Below are 20,044 nucleotides of genomic sequence, written 5' to 3' on the forward strand. Positions count from 1 at the left end.
GGCGCAAAAATCACTGAGCGAACTGTCTTGTTAGAGGAAAAAGCTTTATTGAACCAGGAGCCTATGTTTCATCATTCAACCTTTCATCAACGGCCGGGCGTCAGTTTTACACATCATGCCGGAGCCATCAATGTTCAACTACCTAATCAATATTCAATGGACAGGGTGTCCAATAATTGTCTCCAGTCGACTTCTCCAGCTAAGTTAAGTGTGCAACAGGAGCGATAAAGCTGCCCGAGTGGTCCGAGTGTATCACAGACTCAATCGGAATGCACAAGGTTCATCGTGGCCTGTTTACTAAGAAAGCATCAGACAAACTTTTGGGCATCAAGTATCGAGCAGTTGAAGCGTGCATGGTCGATCCCCGGACCGACAAGTGCACACTTTGGAGTAAAACGATCACATAGGATCGAGATCAATATAGGGAAAACACAAAAGGCACAAGGAAGGCCGGTAGGGCCTGGGAGGGGATCGGAGGAATGAAAATTGGGAGATTTTTCTCGCAATCATTCTCTGGCCGATGGTGTCTCGGCACGGTTTTAGTTAGAGATCAACGAATGGTTATTTTGGGGAAGAAAACGAGCGTTGAATTAGTGAAATCTTAGTCGGCTAGAATCTCGCCTCTCCAGCATGTCCATGGCCATTTTTTCCTCGCGCTAAAAATAAGCCCCTATCGGCTAAAAGGGAATAGCGACTTTGAGAACTTGAATATATAAACATTCCTTCAAAGTCCAATGTTTATTAAAACTTTGTAATATTCACAATTTTTTACAACCTTTTTTAAGTATTTAAAAAATCCATTTACATTAGAGAGGTTAAGCATGACGTTTACGGCAAACGGCAAACGGCAAAAATGAAACTTTTCCCCTCTCTCTTCAGCTGTGTGTACAGTAGTGTGAAATTATTTTTGTATTTGCAATGAATAGTAGGAGACGTTATTCCATTTTTGTGTGCTTTATTTACAGATTAGAAGAAAAGAACTCAAAATCAGAGGTTATCTTCGCCGTTTGCCGTCTGCCGTTAACGTCATGCTTTACCTCTCTAATGTCGAAACAGAACCTGTCACAAAATACAATTAATGTAAAAGTTAAATGCCTAAGTGACTATATCTAGTAGTGAAATAAATTATGAATGTAAGCCAAAAGATATGAAAGACCACAAGCAGCGGCGACTCAAAACACTAAACAATGAACTTAAACGGGTCTGAACGGGTCTACTTTTCAGTATATTGCGTGAGAGCTAGGATCTTACCCAAACAAAAGCTAATTAGCCTAGACCAACTTAGCCTGTTTTTGACTCAGTCTTCGATATTGATGTACAACCAGCGTAACTAGAATTGCGAATCCAGTCTGACTGGCCAAAAAATCTGAATGTCTATGATCTTAGTGAACGGGACAGTTGCGGACGGCCCTGTGAACGAGTTCCTGTGTAGTTTTTGAAGAACTGCGAAAGTTGGCGTAGTCGAGAGAACGAGTCTCTTTTGCCATTTTCTTTTTTAGATCCAAGGAACTTTGATCTTTACATACAAACAACCGAAAGCTTAAGATTGGCGTGTACTCCGTTAATTAAAATTGCCGGGCAAGAACGGCGAAATGAGAATGTAAGTCATGCGAGCAAACTTCAGCTCAGTGACTTCCAGGAAAGTGCATTTCATGCTTACTTTGTCTTCCGACGGACCCAACAAGTGGTTTAGAAAATGAGCGCAATAAAAACTGAAACTTAGCTGTCTTTCTATCTGGTGTAGACATGTGTGCATTTATCGCTCGTCCCGCTACTTTCAGTGACCGGCTGCCTGTAAGTCAAGTGAAGTATTTTGGGGGACCAAGAAGCGCGGACGTGCGGCGGGAAATATTTTCCCTTTTAGCTGTGTAGTTTTCGCAAAAACTCTCCCAAAGTAATCCAAGACGACAGGCAGAAACAGTGACATAGACTAGGAAAAACCTAGAACGAAAACTGGCTATCAAAGCTATAGCGTTATAGCGTTCATAATTGACTTTTTCTCTGTCTAAAATACGGACAAGACACCTAAGAAACCAAACCTCAAAGATCAAGCACTAAATAGATAAGTCAGGGTTTTTTTTCAGTTTATGTGGTAGAGATAAAAAATTCCAAAGGCCAAATATCCTCAAAGTGTTTATATTTGCACTAAACACGCAGGTCTCGCCTTGAGAAATAAAACCACTTAAGGACAGTTACTTAAAACTGTGCTCCTCCATGCCCGCTTGTAGACTTAGATCTGGAAGAGGCTTGTCAAAACCTTCTCGTCCTTTTAAGAAATAAGTTAGGATACTCCCCTTGCCCTGGAAGTTAAATAAACAGCTTGGTTAATTGGATGTTTGCAATAAAACTATAGTAATCAGGTAAACGAAAGAACAGGCGGTCATCGGAAAGAGAAGTACAATTACTAAAGTTTCCCACCTTCATTTCCACAAATCCTCGTTCTTCCAAGATATACCCGCCAAGCTGTTCAAGAACTTCTCTGCATTCAGGGCTCACGTGAATGCAGAGAGCTGAAAGATTGAAAACGTTTTAATCAATGGGGTTGCATATCACCGACACACCATAGCCTAACGGCTAAACCGCAGAGGAAAAGCAACAGCCGGAAAGAGCTTTCAGAAAGGCGCCCTTTTTCGTTGAAAAAGCCAAAAAACCGTTTTCACAAAGAGTCAAGCAACCAGTGATTCCTAATTTAGGACTTAAAAAACTAAGAGTTGTGAGCTAAATTGCGCTTGTCCATAGTGGCAGTGTTGTAAGGTGACTGGCAAGAGTTTCCAACATTTCCATTACTTCCTCTTTGGTAGATCAACACTACCACTCTTTTTCAGTCTTACAATGATCTGATGGCATCAATCCGTTAGCAAACAATCCCATATTATTTTAAACCTTGGCAACAGTTGCACTTTATCAAGCTTATCTTTCTTCGGGCAGTTATTGTGATATATATCTTTTTAATTAGTCCACTGAAATGTCAAATGCAAAATGGATTTCTGGTAGATGGCTCAGAAATTCAAACAACCGCTTACCCAAACCAGAGGATTCCATTCGATTAGCATAGTTAACTGTGTCACCAAAAAGACAATACCGCGGCATTTTGAGACCTACAACCCCAGCAACAACAGGGCCTGAAAACATTAAGCAGTTAGCAGTGTTAACTATTTGTCCAGAACTTGGTTTTTCTAAAACTAACTAGAAGTTCAGTGAGATGCATGTATTGACAGGCATGTGAACCAACCTGTATGGATCCCAATTCTTAGTTGCAGCTGCTTTCCTGGAACATGCCTGATCTTAAAAGATGTCATCGCTGAAAGCAGATCAAGAGACATGTTACTGATCTCCCCAGCGTGTCTGATACCATTTCTGTTTGGCAATCCAGAAGCCACCATGTAGGCATCGCCAATTGTCTCCACCTTCATTTGAAACGAGAGAAAAAATAAAGATTTCTCATCACGCGAAGGGCACTGCTAGGGTTGTGTAGACAAAAAGTTTGTTCCGTATCAATGAAATCCTATTTGCGATGGAAATTATTCCTGTATTCAACCTAGAAAGTATAATTTCATTGTCTAGAGCTTTGTTCCCTTGAAAAGGCCAAATGTTCTCGCCTCTTCTCTCCTACCCTAAAAGGCACCAAACAAGTGGAAAATGTCAATACAAGGTAGAATTGACATTGTGGCTGTATTTCATACCTCTGGAAACTGCAATAATAGCCATCAAAGTGTAGCATTTACGCACTTTTGCAGTTTGTTCCAATGAGCATTTGCTTGCATCATGTAGTAGGAAATTCCAGACAACCTGACGCACGCCGTACCAAGAAAAAAGACGAAAAAAGCTCCAGACTGGCGAATTTCATGTCTACCGCTATGGTGAAAAGCTTACTTGACGCTTCGCATTGAGGGAAGAATGTTTTTCCGAATGAAAATTACAATTTCCGCGATTGATTGGTTTAAAAAAACTCCTATTTTCCACTAATTCACTTGCCAAGTTGTTATCGGACAGTTTGTTATTGGACAGTCTGTTACCGGACAGTTCAATAAGCCAATCACATTCAAAGTTGTAGTTAAGTGCGCGTGCGCGCGCGCTTGCTTTTGTGTTTTTGGCTCCTAATTGCCGGTAGGAGGCGCGGTGGCCTTAGAATGTTTACATCTCCTTTGTAGATATTTTAATGCAAGTTTTCCCTTTCTTTCATAACTTGGCTATTCTTCTTTTCTCGGAAATTGTAATTTTTATGATTAATTGGTAATAAGACTTCGTGTCGTCCAATTCGGTCTGTAATCATACTCGTGATAAACAAATCGGCCTCCCGCTGAGCGGTCATCCGATTTTGCTATCACTCTTATGATAACAGACCGAATTGGACTCCACTCAGTCCTATTACCATTACTTAACGTGAAATTCACGCATTAAAATTTGAATCTTACCTTGTATACATCATGCATGTCAATGATCTCGTCAAAGCAAGTGTACAAATCGTTTAATAAATCGACAACCTATTAGGACAATACAAGAAAATAGCACTTAAATATCTGAGTGATAATATTGAGGGAATCCCAAAACAAGCCTTAACTCTGGCCAGGTTTAGTACTTGTCAAAAAAGAGAAAGGAATAAGAAAAAAAAAGAAAAGAAAAGAAAAGAAAAGAAAAGAAAAGAAAAGAAAAGAAAAGAAAAGAAAAGAAAAGAAAAGAAAAGAAAAGGAAAGGAAAGAAAAGGAAAGGAAAGAAAAAAAAAGAAAAGAAAGAGAAGTAAAGAAAGCTTTCAGCTTCTATAGGAACGTTGCTGACAGTGGTTTTGTTTTGTGTCATTTGAAAATTAATCAGAAAATACATACTAGCTACACACTGAAACAATGAATGCTACCTGTAAAGGAGTACTTTCAGATGCGAGCTTTGTGAATCCAACGAGGTCACTAAAGAATAATGAAGCGGAGTCAAAGGTTTCAGCAGTGACTGGCTGTCCTCTCTTTAACTCCTCTGCTACAGATCTGTGATCGTACAAGAAAAAAGAGTAAATTAATAAATAGAGAAAAAAAAAGAAAGAAAGAAAGGAAAACAAACTTGAGCTTGATTTAAAAGCTACCAAGTATTTCCGCTAATCAAATTGAGAATTGTACAAGACAATCGAAATTGAAATATATAGGTTTTTTTTTCCTTTTTAGCGCACTTTCGTATTACGAAGTCGCTCGGGGACTTAGCCTCTTCCAGGCGCTCAGTTAGTTGGGGCGCAGCGTGAAAATCAGCGCGCGAAAAAGCAAACAACAATTAAAAAAAGTGCGGTGAGAGGAAGCGCCGGACTTTTTTTATATTTTCGCGCGCTGTTTTCCGCGCTGCGCCCCAACTAACCAGTCTAACGGAACGCGTGCAAGAGGCTATTAGGGACTGGGTTGAAATATCGCCTTGCAAGATGGCGCCTTACAACGAAGTTTGTAGAGGAGTATGTACACAGTCTAAATATTATGAAGAAAAGATATCATCGGTGATTTGGGGGAGCTAAATTCAATCTGTTCAGCTTAATCGCCGAGGCAAATGTTGTTCTTGTGAGGTAAGATGTAGACTCTGTACTGCAAAATATGTAAGTCGCTGCAAGCTAATTCCGCTAATTCTTCTACTGAAACAAATGAAAAAAATACAGCGGCGGGCCGGGCTGGTCAGTTCCTTAGACCTAGGTTAATCAACCAAGGAGAATGTTTGCTCTTTTACTATCACCGTACGGGACGCAACGTAACCTCGATACCTTGGTAACATCCTGTACAATAGCTCATCAGTCTTTGCCTTTTCAGCGGCGAGCTCTGAGGTTCTCTCGGCAACAATGTCTTCCAAGTGATCGGTGTACTTCTCCATCATGGTGATCATAGTATCCATAATATTGAAGTCCCTAGTAGAACCCCCCCCCCAAAAGAAAATACAACGTACAACAAAAGCATTTCTGATGTTGTCAACATGAAATAGGGAGTGCTCTATTATGGAAATATAAATTTACACAAACTGGGTTTTTAGTCAACTTACTTTCCTTTGTTCATCTGCTTAAGATATTTAATACAGTCTGTAAACTTGGGCCTTGCATGTGGGTCTTGATCCCAGCACTGTTTCATCATGTCAACATACAGAGCGTGTCCTACAATGTCTTTTGTAATGCGAGGACGGAAAGATGGAGTCTCTCCTTTTTGAACTCGACCAATAACACCTATAAAGAGCATACATTCACACAATTCAGTAAAGACGTTTAAGGTGGCTCACTACAGTTTTTCAGAGACTAGTAGCATGCGCTATGATTGCTTGCCAGACGTCAGTATTAATTACGTGTGCACAAATGACACAAGCAACCCTAAGAAGAAACGAAAACCACTTCAGCACTTGAAAGGCGTTAAATCAATTTGGTATACGTAGCAATAGTTTCAAACTGCGTTTTAACATGTGTTTAAGCCTAGGGCCAAAAAAATGACATAAAAACTCGATAAACAACTGGTAAAAGAGCTCTAAATTACTCTTGCTTTCTCGCACATGATACACGGTGTCACATGAGTGTGTGCTTAAATATTGGAGCATGCGCAATTCAATTCTCATCCAAGGTTGTAAAATCCAATCTTTGATTGAGGATTGCTCGAAAACCCACTGTACAACCTATGATGAAATTTTCACAGTTGATTTGTAGGGGTGAATCACGTTTAGAGCCAAAATATTTTAAAAATCTGTAAGACAGCTTTTGAGCTATTTTTGATTTCACATTTTCTTAGTTTGCGAAAAATCTGTCGTACAGATTTTTATTTTACTTTGCATGAAAGTTGACTCAGAGCCAATTTCTTATTCCTGAAATTTTGAGGTGGGGTCATATGGGTAGATTTTGAGAAAAACTAGATTTAACCTGCTAGTGCCCAGTCTCTCCTTAAGTACTTGGTCGTTTATGTTGACCATTTGTTGACGTTTGTTCAAGTTTCACATAGAATGATAAAAGACTTAAATAAACAGTAAATAGAGAGAGAAGAAACATCTTGGAACATTTTTCAAAAGAGTTAGAAGTTGGGCTGTTATAATCCATCAAAACTGTAGTAAGCCACCTTAAAAGCACATTTCCAGTTTACAGACGCAACATAATATACTAACTTTATTTCAAAAGCAAGTCAGAAAGGATGATATATATTTCTTAAAATTCATGGAATTGTAAGCTAGTCTTCACATGTGACTAATGTTTGTAAGTAACAGTTCTAGTATTGGATCTGATAGCGCAAACTCTCAATTAAGTCTTGACATTCTTTGATTATGATAGCTTGAGAGAGAATAGTAACAAGCACTAAAGTCAACACATACTTCTAGCTGACAGATCTTCAAACATGCCATATGGTAGACCACGAGTTACAATTTCGGAAAGTATAATTCCATAACTGAAGACATCTCCAGCCTGTGATCGGGGAAATTGTTCATTAAAGATGTGTTCTGGTGCTGTCCAAAGGCTGTCTGCAAAGAAGGGAATCAATATTAATCAAAACAAATATAATACATCTAGCAAGCCTAAAAGCGGAGCTCCTGGGCTGGGTTGTTCCATAATTTTGTTGAGATTCAAGGCTAATTATCTCAAAAAAATGCGTGGCTACCCCCATTTTTCTTTGTGGATTCCAATAGTCCTTGCAAAGATCTACTTTTTCCTCATGGTCCTAATCTGGCGCAAAAACCTTTGTATTTAGTAGGCACCGCCCTTAAAGCAAAAATGGTACTCTTAACATTAAGTCAACAACATAAAACTTTCAGAAAATTATAAGTTACCATAATACTTGGCTTCTGTTCCTGCTTCCACATCAACCTCTTGTCCCTCTTTGAACAGAAACAGTCCATGATCAGTTACTTTGCATGTCCAGCGACTGTCAATGAGTACGTTTGAAGATTTCAAGTTGCCATGAATCTGAACTGGACTATTCTGCAAGAAGTGCATGCCCTGTTGGGGGGAAATTGAAACATATTTTCTTTGATCACAAGTAAGTATTTCAGGATTATTGTTTTTGAATGAATAAATTACTGCAATTAGTGATGGCATCTAAGTGAACATGTATGTATTAAGATTCCTTTACCAATGGAAACTGACAGTATTGTGTGAAATAGACTACCACTTTACTGCCAGATGCACTTTTATTCTTTTGACAATAAGAGATTGATTGTTTGTATTAAATAAGGGATTGCACACTCCAGCTAGCAATGAAATACAACTGAAGATGACTGACACCAATCCACCGTAGGAAAAAAGATGGCAGATGTACATTTTACCACAAGGCCTTGCAAACCTAACACAGACTAAAAGGCATGAAGAAAACCAAATTATTACAATATACATCTCTGTACTAAGGACATTAAGTAGCCTAGGTTTGAAGATTGTATAATGTTTCTGTGTGTTTTTATGAACATTGTTAAGGTTTTCGTGCGCTAAGAACTATGGGTAAATGTACAAGTCACCATCTTTTTTCCTACGGAGGATTATTTATACAGTCAGATATACATACTCTTGCAATGTCAGATGAAATAGACATTTGAAACATCCAATCCAATTTCAGGCTGTCATTATGTAACACATCCTGCAAAATATGAGACATAAATTGGATCATAAATACAGTTCAGGACATTTATGCTCATTCAGATTTTTTTTAAACTCTTGCTGTACTTCCAGGTAATCAGGCCAAGTGTTGTCAGAAATAAAAAACAAACAAACAAGCAAACTAATTAACTAACCCCTTCCCTTAAAAAAAGACAAAAGGCCAAAAAAAAAAAAAATACAATTGAAAATGTGGGTTGGGGTTGGGAGATCACTGTCCTTGTTACGGAGTTACAGCATGATAAAGACCATCTTTTTCCTAGTAGCTTTAGTCAAGTAATGCAATATCCACTTCATTACTTTCAGTGTCAAAACAAGTAACATTGAGATCTCTAGATAAAGTTGATGTGTTTGTTTTAATGCAAATAGGCCTATTATGAAATTTTCCAGCTAGATATTATAATTCTTTTCTGTAGATTGAGCCCTACAAAACGGATCATACTAAGTAAGGAATGCACACCCAAATTGTTAAGCAATTCAGCTATGTTACATTTATATATATATATTTGGAAAAGGAGACACATCATGAATGTAAATAAGTAATGTACTGGTACTTCAGTACTTCAATTCATATTTCTGTAATTTTATGTTACCTGTAGACTTCCTTTGGCACAGTACTGGCTTAAGATGCAAATGTTACCAGGCTCAACACAAGCACCGATAAAGGTGTTGATATTCTGGTGGGTGAGATCTTTCATCTTCCAAAAATATACATGTATATGTATTAATAAGATTAATACATTACTTCTCTGTTAGTAAAACTAGCTTTTACTCTTTTGAGTAAGCAATGTGCTGCAACTGAGCAGTTTAGAGCATTCATAAAAAATGAGGCAATTTGGTCAGATTGTTTATGTACCATTCAGTTGCAAACCTACAGATGAGGCCCAGGAAGCAACTGCTCTCCCCCTTATGCCTCAAAAATACAAGTGAGGCTCAAAAGGCGAAAACATTTTCAGAGCAAATAGAAGGGCCTCTGGGCAGTTCTCTACATCCCCAACCTTTTTTGAACAGCTTTGAATTTGCTTTCTGAATACTCCTAACTGTACAAAGACTTCAAAACAGACTATTTGGACGTTTCTCCTTTCAGGTCAATTACATGGTGCTGGTCACAAATGCATGTATTGTAAATAGCAAATAATCAAACAAAATTTATGCAATCAATCTTACTTCCTTTAGCTCCAACAACACATCACGTTCCAGAACAACTTTTGCCTTCTGTAACTTTTTAACTGCCACTGAGTTGCCCTATATAAATTTCAAGAGAAGTTGTTTTACCTAATGAAAATATCCTAAAAATATAGTACATTGGTCAGCAGTTGATAGTTAACTATTGCAGGTGCCCATTTATTAAGTGGTTTTGCATGTTTTATAAATTTAATGCATCATAGTTGTGTAATAAGATATTCACCTCATAAATCCCAAGGACTGTAAAAATTTGCCCTCGTAGCTCTTCCATTGATCCACGTTCACTTCCAGCCATGCTTACCTATAAAGAAAGTCACATTTTAAAGACATCAAACAAGCAAATTAATGGAATTAATTTTTAACACTCTCTTTTAGACATTACGTAGAGTCACTCATAGATGGTCACTCCACATGCTGTTAATCAGTGATACCCACATTGACTTAAGCCAGTAGAGAAAGTGGTCAGTGTGTATTATTGCTATAAATGCAACAGAAATTAGCCATTCAAAAGAAACATCAGGGGCCCGTTTCTCGAAAGTCCCAAAAATTTTTCGCACCCAGAAAGCCATAGCAAAATCTCAAACATTATGACTACAGGGCTGATTTATTCACATATTCTTAATAGAAACAGAGGTTTCATTCCGTACAAGAAGTTTTAGGCACATACACTTCTTTGTCTTTGAACACTGGTTAACTAAAAATGGTTTTTTGGGCTCAAAAATTTTCCGAGGACTTCGAGAAACGGGCCCCAGGTCTGGAAATTTACATTACATTAGGCCTTTTCATGTCTAGTACAGCAAATGTAAGGAACATTTACTGATAACAACCATTAATTATTTACAAGTTCATTTCCCATTTTCTAATTGGGAGATTTTCCCACTTTGAACTTTTTTTTTCTAATCAAAGTAGTGTCTTAAGTGAATGATGCAGATGTAGCAAGTTTTTCAACTAACCATGCTCTTCCTACTTCCTAACTTTCCTTTATTCTTTGGCCATTTGATGTCTTCATATTTTATTTTCCATGTTTGAGCTAATAAAGCTGCCTCAAAAGCTTGTTTTCTGTCAGAAAATAAAATAAATGGGACAAACAAAAATGGTGAACATACTCTTTCAATCTGGCTTCAATCCGGTTGATTCCAGAGAAGCACTAAAAGTGGAATGATACTTAGAGAACACAGCAAATCAACAATCCTGATGGGATTTAAACAAAATGTAGCAAAATAACAGAATGAGAGGGATTCCATTTATCTAAATCTTGAAAACAAACATGTTTAAAGAATATGACCTGAGCATTACAGTTAGTGAGAGGTTTGAGTTATTGAGGGTTCAAGTTTAAGGGAATCAATTTTAGTTCGAGTTAGTGCACAATTCTGGTTTCCTGGGGTTTACGTTAACAGGAGTTAACTGTACCCATGGAAAATCTCAGATACAATAGGGCCATTTATACAAGGAAAATAAGCCGCAGCTTACTTAAGTGGGCTTACATAAGGCTTACATAAGACACGAACTTACCGTATAAATGGTACATTTTAGCCAGTTCATGTCTTACATGAGCCATGGATAACATAAGCCACGACTTGTGTAATACTAGTGTTTCAAGCTTGGCTTAAATAAGCATGGGGCTTATATAGGATGTGAAATCACTTGTATAAATGGTATCACGGCTTGTTTGCAGCTTACGTAAGATGCAAACTCAGACTGTGCAAGCACAATTTTTCCCGCACTTACGCAACAGCTCACACAATTCTGTGAATGCTATGACAACCAACACAAAAGTGAGACCACAAATAAGCCGCGAACCATTTATATGAGCACTTTGCATCTTTAATAAGCCATGCTCGCATAAATGGTCCAGTTCGTGTTGTATGTAGGCCACGGCTTATTTTTCTCATATAAATGGCCCTAATGTCCTTTACCAAAACTCTTTGGCGTAAATTATGGATTGCTTTTATCACTTTGTCTTGAGATTACCACTTCTTTAAATAGTATAGTGTCTCAAAGTTTACTATTCTCACCTCTGCCACAATAAAAATCCAACCAGAATTGAAACAATCAGCACAAAGACAAGGCTTCCTGCCAAGATATATGGCCATGTAGGATCGTCCTCTAGGATGATGAAAGCATCATTTTTGTTTGTTTATTTTGGTTATAATGTGATGAACAGGCATATTCTGAAGATTAGCTCTGCTTAACTGACTGTCGATCAAAGGCTGCTGATCTACAGAATAACTTACAGGCTCCTGACAAGTTACCAACAGTTGGCCAGTGTGCAGTTCCAGAAAATATCCATACCCACCCCAAGGAAGGTTAACAGAAATTCCAAGGGAGAGGAGGGTTTCAAAAGCCAAAATTGTTAAGAAAGTATGATCTATTTGAGGACAGATGTATAGATGCATGACAGCATAAACATTTTTTTGTGTGTCTTTTATATAAAGAGTTCGTACGGGTCCTGGAAAACCTGGAAAGTCCTAGAATTTTATTGTGGTATTTTCCAGGACTGGAAAGTTCTGGAAATCTGTTAAACTGAAGCAAAAAATATGAAATGTATGGCAGACAGTAAGGAGAATTAACATCGAGATCTTGGGAGTGAAAGGGTTAATGTGAATTTAAGAGTCCTTGAAAAATCAATCTGAGTCCTGGTTCAGACATTTGTTTCTGAAAAAGGGTATGAACCCTGTATTCCATGTTGCCACATGTCTGTTCAATAATAGATCACAGATGACATCAAAATGTGACAAGAACATCAGTGACACACTAGCCTAGTGGCTTGTGTGCCACGTTTTTGCATCTTGATGTCATCTGTGATCTATTACTGAACAGATGCGTGACAACATGGAATTTGTAAAATTGAGCTTTTTCATTGTAAGAATTTTTCTTCCCAACAAAAACAGCTTTGAATCATGTGAACCGTAATTTTATGTGGCATGGGCTTGGGGGAGGGGAAGGGCACCAGAAAGTTCAATGCCAGGGAGATTATGTACTGTACCGAAAAAATAGTGAAATGAGTAACACGAATTGCATGCATAGTAAGTAATTGTACAAATAGTCACCCCTTATTGTAAAGCTGAAATAGATCCATTTGATTTGTTTCATACCTTCTGCTACAGGCTTGCAGAATTCATTGTCAAAACCACATGCAGGCCTTCCAAGAGGAATTTCGGTTGTGCCACCAGGCCATATGATTGTTTGATTCAACAATTGAAGCTGTCCAGTTGTGCCAAAATAGTTGGCTACCCTTACACTTGACATACCCTTCAAAAATGACTGTAATCTGTAAGAGGCAACTCGGTCTCCCTTTTCGTCGATGCCAACAGGACCCGAAACACCTGTAAACAGTTGAAAACCAAACTACAGTACTTTGTAGGAAAAGTCACTTTACTTTGTAATTTTGATTGTTCTGAATCATGCTGTTTGTTCCTTTTTTTATTAAGGTTTCCTGTTTTCTTTTTCTTTTTCTTTTTTTTTTTTTTGAGGAATGCACCATTACATAGTTTTAGCCTTGATGAGACAACAAGTAAATATGATTCCCCACATCCAGGAGTGTGCATTTACTAATACTTAGCTCTTATTGACTGAGCAGGAGGTCTGTATTGGAGAATCTTGACGAAAGTTGTGAGTACAGACTGAACGCATTCAGGTCTGTACACGACAGAGGTCAAGATTCTCCCATAGTGTATTATAATATTGTAAAAGTGGTAGCAGTGGTACTTAGTATTAATAGCAGTATCTAATAGTGGTGGTGTAAGTAGCTGTATTGTATTGTATTATATTGTATTGTATTGTATTGTAAGCAGTGTAAGCAACTGTACTAGTACTGTAAATAATGTGAGTACCCGTATTGTACTGTAAGTAACGTAAGTGACTACATTTGTAATTTGTAAAGCTAGTGAATAATAATTAAAAAAGATTCTCCCATACAGACCGACTAAACTTGGTTAATAAGATGTTTATCATATGGCAAACAAGAACAATTTAATTTGTTTAATGTTACTGGTTTGTACGGGCTGACATTTTGCTTGCGAACAGGTGATTAGCTGAACTTAATTCTGCTAATGTTTGCTGGTCCTCTTTGCTTTTTTTCTCATCAGGCTTTTTGGCACTTTCATAAATAAATATTGTTGGAAGAAAATAGTCAAGATTTTTGCACTTTAGTTTGCAACTTTTTCACTGCAAAATGTAACTGGTCTAGATGCCAGTCTAGATGGGATAATTTAGACCACTTTCAATATTGATTTCAGCCAATCAAATCTGGGAATTCGGTAGTTCCCAGTCCTTGAAAGACACAGCCATATAATAAATATAGAATAACATATTACTCACAACAGGTGCAAGTTTTGGAGTTGCAAAAAGAAATATCTACAACAATAATTATTCCTAACTGAAACTAACTTTCCTTTGTATGTATGAGTGCATTTGTGACCTATATAGTGCAATGTAGATGTTTACTTACCAAGGAATTCCAATCCTATCATTGACCTAGAAACATTCTTCCCTGCAGTGATGTTAACACCCTCCCTCAAGGACTCATTAAGGGCGTGAGCATACAAAAGAATGGCATCATGCAAGTAAGCTGCATAGATGTTAGTCTGGAAGAAAAAGCAGCACACAGTTAGCATCTTCATGTATCAGGTCGGCTGGCTCCAGGTGGAATTGAAGATGTCTTCAAAATGCTTGTTTTCAACACAAAGCAAATAGCACTCAAAGAGGCAACTTATGCTCCCAAAGGGAAAGTCGGCAATGCATCAGAACTGTAACATCAACTTAAGCATTGTTTACATAAGTTGCGACTGCACTGCTTTCATCCAAGCATAGACATGCAAACAAAGAAACAGACAAATGTGGCAAGCACCCCTGAATAGGCCACTTGTGCTATATTAAAATTCAGGCCCCAGTTGTTCAAAAGGTGGATAGCACTTTCCACCAGATAAGTCACTATCCAGTGGATACACTATCATAGTGTAGTTTGTTTTGCCAACACGTATCCACTGGATAGTGATTGATATGCTGGATAGCGTTATCCAGCCTTTGAACAACTGGGGCCAGCTTGATAGTGAGGCCTAGGGGACACAAACAAAAGAAATGAATAGACATGTAATTCAGTTTCCTTTGTTTGTGTCCTCTAAGCCTCACTGCCAAGCTGAATTTTAATATGTCGAAATCAGTCCATTTCCTTGATATTCCTTTAAATTTTCACTTCCCATTGTTGAATCAGTTCAAATCACCAAGACTTGAGAGAAATCATAAAGAATGATAATCTTGGACAAATTTCTTCTTTTTCTGTATTGATATAAACAAGACAGATTATAGCTGACCTGTGAGCAAAGAGACAGACCACTACAAAATTAATGGGATTTGTCTTGATCATATTGTGGTTGTTTTGATCCAGAAGAAGATGAAGATCAATATCAGTGGGTCTTCGTTCTTTTCATTTAAAAAACACTTAATGTTTCGCAAAGCTTTTTATAGTATTGGGACACTTGCCTCGTTGGGTGCATTCATGGAATAGTTCATTTCAGGCATCCTGTTGTAAACACTGGTTGTAAAATCCTCATAGGCCTGTGAATCTGGGATGTACTGACTAACATCAATGATTCCTTCAAAGGCCCTACAAGCCTCTTCATCTCTGCTATCTCCTGCTTCGCATGAGGCTGGGAGTGTCTCTAAGGCAACCACCACATACTCTCCATTTAATAGACCCAGCTCACTGAAGATAAGCATCAGACGTCTCATAGCATCACCGTAGCAAAGCAGCATAAACACTGTAGAAAATACCGGTTATGAGAATTGGGTCATTCCTCATTTTACTTATTGTTTGTGACAAATTTGTGTTACAAATTTGTGTTATTACATTAAAGGTAACATTTCTTTGCTGTAGAATATGTTGATGAGCAATATAGACAAAAACGAGTTGAACCTGCTTGCTGACTCCCATTGATGCAAGACCTGATCCCTAATTGACCAGTTGAAAACATGGAATAAAACTCAGGTAATCATAATAATGAAATGTAAGTGACTAAAAAGGTAAAACTAAGAGATCATATGACTGTTTTTGCTGCGAAAAGTGTGTACTGGTAATTTAGTCTGTTTTTTTTAGTTTACCCCTAGGTCACAAGACTTACCACGTGCCTTGGTTGCCATAGACCTGACCATTGATTTTAATTTGTAAAGGTCAGTTGCTCCAGGATCGAAGCTCCCAAAAAAGGGCACCTGAAACTTGTTATCTTTCTCCAGAGTGACCTTTGCTGAATTGCCAGTCTCTGAGAAAACGGTTTCTGTTGAGGCCATGATACCTATGCGATCCCACTTGTACTGGTCTAAAAAGGCTCTTAGGAGTTCTCCCAAACCAGTGTATGTGCCAGCTGTGCGTACAAAGTAGGGATACAGGGTTTTGTCGGATAACACTGAGGCAGTGCATCCCCAAGATATCATGGGAATGTTCCAGTGCTCTGCTATGTAAGCACCAGGAATACATGCCACAGAACAGCCAGGACCAATGAAGACATCAACTTTGGGGCTTTCCACTGTATAATAGTCTACCAAAATGGCTAGAGAACTTCTTGCTTCACATTTACTGTCTTTAACTAAGTAGGTCAGGTTATGTCCTTGAAGCCAGTAAATATCATTGTTTACTTTGTCCATAGCAATAAGGATTGCTGATGCCATCTTTGGACCACCTGGCCAACTACCAGTGAAGGGAAGAAAGATCCCCATTTTAATGTCTCTTGCACGAGACAAACAAAATAAACAGAGAATAGACCCAAGAAGAAGTGACGTTTTCATTCTTGTTTCATTTGATCGTGTGTTTCTGGAAAAAAGAAAAGTGAATAGTAGGACATGCAGAACAATCGGTCAGCAAAAGTATATGGAATGACCTCTCAAAAAGAACAACAGCAAAATAGTTTGAGCGTGTTTGGAGGCAGAGACCATGCGGATGAAAAGAAAAACAAACAACGAGTGGTACAAAATCGGGTCTGTCTTTTACTGTGTATCAGTCAGTATTCCGTTGATAAATCATTGAAGCAGTTCCTGTCTTTAAGACTATCAAAATCTCGTAATTTTTCTGATTGAACTTTGAAAACGTCTGCTTTAGTTGTGAGAATTTTGGAGTTTTCAGTGATTTAAGGCAAATGAATGAACCAGACAAATGTTGAAATCGTTTTGAAGTACAGTAGTTTCAAAACTTTTACTACACGGCAACGAAACCCGTTGAGCGTGCGACCACTAAAAGTACTTGCAGCTTTTTATAGGCTTGAACATGCCCACAGATGAAATTCATTCAAATTTGCCGTTTGTTCCCGTGACATTTCATTAAGCAATATAAACATTTTTTGAAGATAGCTTAGTTTGACAAATGGCTCAAAGATGGCTACAAAAATTAAAGCTATAACTTTTTACACTACTCGCTGATTTTGATGAAGTTTGGCAGTGCTTTGGACTTTCAAAAGAGCGGATGAGCTTCAGGAAAGGTTGTATGGTAGTCTGCATTTTGAACCAAACCTGGTGTAGGAATCCGATGGCAAAAAATTTCCGTTAGAGTTCCGAAACGTTGAAAGTTTGTTACCTTGAAGTACTGTGAAAACCATTTAATTGAGAAAAAAATTGAGGGATTTTGGTTAAAAGTGTATAGTGGCATTTTTAGTTTCCATGTAAGTTATAAAGCTTAAATATTTGTCCTTGGTCTGTAGGCCAAGTCCAGACAAAGCTCCGTCAATTTCAGCGACAGAATTCATTATTGTATTGTGGAAAGTGAGAAAAATCTCTCAACTTTGATAACTAAATCGTTTACCAGAACTTTAAACAGCTGGACGAATGCTCCGCAACTTCAACTCAACGGAAAAAAATGACATCGGATTGCTGATTTCCTCTCTTCACCAAAACTTTGTAAGCTTGTTTCGCTTGTTTCGCGCCACGTTTGCACGACTTTCAAAATGTCGGTCCCCATTTTCGCCAGCAAAGCGCTTTAATATAATTGGCAAGAATCTTTGGAAATTCTCTTTTCTCAAAGGACTTGGAAATATTAGAATGGCTTTCTAAAAGGACTTCTTTTTCCACCTTTCCAATTCAGTTATTCTCGACCTTACCTGAGTTTCCTTCCCGAAGTATGAAGCTTGTAAACAAGTCTGTTAAACTTTGGCCAGAAGGCGTAGATAGACAACCTGTGGCAACAAAAAGGGACAATTATTAAATTTAGCACTTAAAAAAGGACTCTGTTCATTAATTTAAAATTTCATTCAAGCTCGAGACTTGGAAAAATAATTACGATGAAGGTTCGAGTATGGTGAACTTTGTACGACGCTAATGATCGTGCATGTAACGGAACAAACTTTTCTCAAAGAACTTACCTTTGGCACCTTGTGAGATCACAATAAGTCTTTTTAAAGCGTTGTTAGCCCTCTTTTTGTGTGAATGGAAACCCTTTAAAGCCAACTTCGATAGGTAAAACTATGAAACTAGCACAAAGGTTTTCAATGATGAAAAAACTTTTCGTCAACTTACAGAGGGAATTGACGAGAATTTTTTACTCACGCCAGAGATAGTGGCGCGAAATGCCTTCTTAAAGCTGATTGGTCCTTACGTGATATAATGCATGCTGATTGGTTAATTCAAATGATCGATCGACCAATTCCCGCCATTTTTATTGACGAAGCGTGCACAAGGCATGCCGTGAAATTTCGAGGTAACTGGGCCTGTAGAAGCAACCAGGACCCTGGGAATGAGAGGTTGCTACAGAACGCAGCAGGCAGCCAAAGAAGGTCAAAAAATAATTCTAGAGAAATGTTCCGATAGGGCACCAGAGCTTACAAAGAGATCATAAAAATATAAAACAAACAGCGGTGATAAACATTTTAAAAACATGCATTTTATGAACTTGACGTTTCGTATGCTAGTCAACATAAATTTTTTAAAGTATAACTGTTAAAATTTTTGGAAAGCTATTTATACTGTACCAATGGGTGTCTAGAACCTAGACAGAAAACATCTGCAGTAGAAATTTAAGGACGTTCGCGCTAATTGTTTCTGCGCATCCTTACTGCGCACGCAAATTCACACGCCACGTCAACAACAAAAATAACAACATCAACAAGGTGTATTTGAACTGTAAAATTAGCTTAATTACTAATTAATAAATAAACTAAAAATACATACAGTTGCTGGTCACCCAAAATAACTAAAGAGCTAAACTAGTTTGGTGACAACCGATTATGAGAGCGCGCGCTAAGTAATAAAATGAAAAATGGTAGGGCAGATGGCCATTGCTATAGCTTTGCCCGGATTTAATGATCTTGGACGCTCGGTGACCCCTATTTTTCTTTTGACAGATCATTTTCTCTACCGATTTTCTACGTTTAGCGAAAAAATGAAGAAAATCTATCGTCTAGAAGTTTGAATTTTTTGTAAAATGTGCCATCGAATTCCGTTCGTTTTAGCTCTTCGTTTATCTCTGCGACGGTTTCAAAAGCTTCTTGAAGGGTTAAGTTTTGTGAGAACGTTGGTAATATTTGGAATTATTTACGCAACAGACCCACTTCCACAAAATACGATTAAGATCGTTTGCCTCCGTTGACTCACCTTCGATATTTCTAATTATAGGCCCCTGTAGACCATGCTGAATTATGTGTGCCAAATTTTCAAAATCAGGGTAGTTTTCCACACACTTTATCTCTGAACGAAGTCAATGACCCCAATTTTTTTTTGCATTTCTGACACAAGTAACTCGTTATCTTAATAAAATAATAAAATTGGAAAAGAAGTCTGGAGCTAGCAGGCCGGTACCTCAGCATAATATCCGTGGAGCCTGGAAACAACAAGGTGTGGTTACAAAGTCAACATCGCGGCAACGGAGGAAGGAAAAAGTCGACGTCATTAAAATCAAACGAGAGCAGGGAAGAACTAAAAATCTGTAAGGCAAAAAATTGCTTATGTTTCAGATTAAAGTGACAATTGTTTGAAATAATGTGTCATTGCCTTCATTGCCTTCTGCGTAACTTTTTTTTTTTTTTTTTGAAAACGCGAAAATCTGGGTCGGTCGGACGACGCTAAACAGAGAAAAAAAAGGGGATGGCCTAACTTTATAAATGACTTTGGATAATTGTGATCGGTTGAGACGGTCCTTGTATGGGAAGAATGCGCCGGGTGTTTTGAAAAATAACTTTGACATTAATTAACAAAAGAGTAGAAACGATTTACACAAGATTTTAGACCCTTGGTAGTAAAATAATAATATTTTTTGGAGGACTGTTGCTACGGGTTCATTTGGCTTGTTCTTGTTCTTGTTCTTGTTCAGGACATCAT

General features: G+C 38.0%; 1 protein-coding gene and 1 long non-coding RNA gene across 8 annotated transcripts; one reads left to right on the top strand and one right to left on the bottom strand.

Annotated features, from left to right (window-relative positions):
* Positions 1-723: 723 nt before the first annotated feature.
* Positions 724-16,531, bottom strand: LOC110069093 (atrial natriuretic peptide receptor 1-like). The gene is made up of 20 exons (XM_089287824.1): positions 15,871-16,531; positions 15,233-15,510; positions 14,202-14,337; positions 12,847-13,077; positions 11,767-11,857; positions 10,705-10,810; positions 9,975-10,052; positions 9,734-9,811; positions 9,160-9,264; positions 8,478-8,549; positions 7,750-7,918; positions 7,297-7,443; positions 5,998-6,175; positions 5,726-5,866; positions 4,853-4,976; positions 4,416-4,484; positions 3,233-3,407; positions 3,024-3,122; positions 2,419-2,510; positions 724-2,300 (listed from the first exon to the last, which is right to left on the bottom strand). The coding sequence occupies exons 1-20, from the start codon at positions 16,529-16,531 to the stop codon at positions 2,193-2,195; spliced, it is 3,138 nt and encodes a 1,045-aa protein (XP_089143950.1). The 3' UTR covers positions 724-2,192.
* LOC110069045 (uncharacterized) lies at positions 5,205-16,518 on the top strand. 7 transcript variants are annotated; one of them, XR_016206659.1, is made up of 6 exons: positions 5,205-5,533; positions 7,808-7,958; positions 9,166-10,212; positions 11,916-15,737; positions 15,846-15,919; positions 16,393-16,518. It is a non-coding gene; the product is annotated as an uncharacterized LOC110069045 (long non-coding RNA). The 7 variants fall into 7 exon arrangements; XR_016206657.1 differs by having other exon boundaries at positions 5,207-5,533; positions 9,166-9,246; positions 9,654-10,212; positions 15,846-16,518; XR_016206656.1 differs by having other exon boundaries at positions 5,210-5,533; positions 9,166-9,246; positions 10,127-10,212; positions 15,846-16,518.
* Positions 16,532-20,044: the final 3,513 nt, after the last annotated feature.

The sequence above is a fragment of the Orbicella faveolata genome, unplaced genomic scaffold, assembly GCF_042242905.1.
Source record: "Orbicella faveolata isolate gen_17 unplaced genomic scaffold, um_ofav_v1 contig_15, whole genome shotgun sequence".
Taxonomy (NCBI): Eukaryota; Metazoa; Cnidaria; class Anthozoa; order Scleractinia; family Merulinidae; genus Orbicella; species Orbicella faveolata.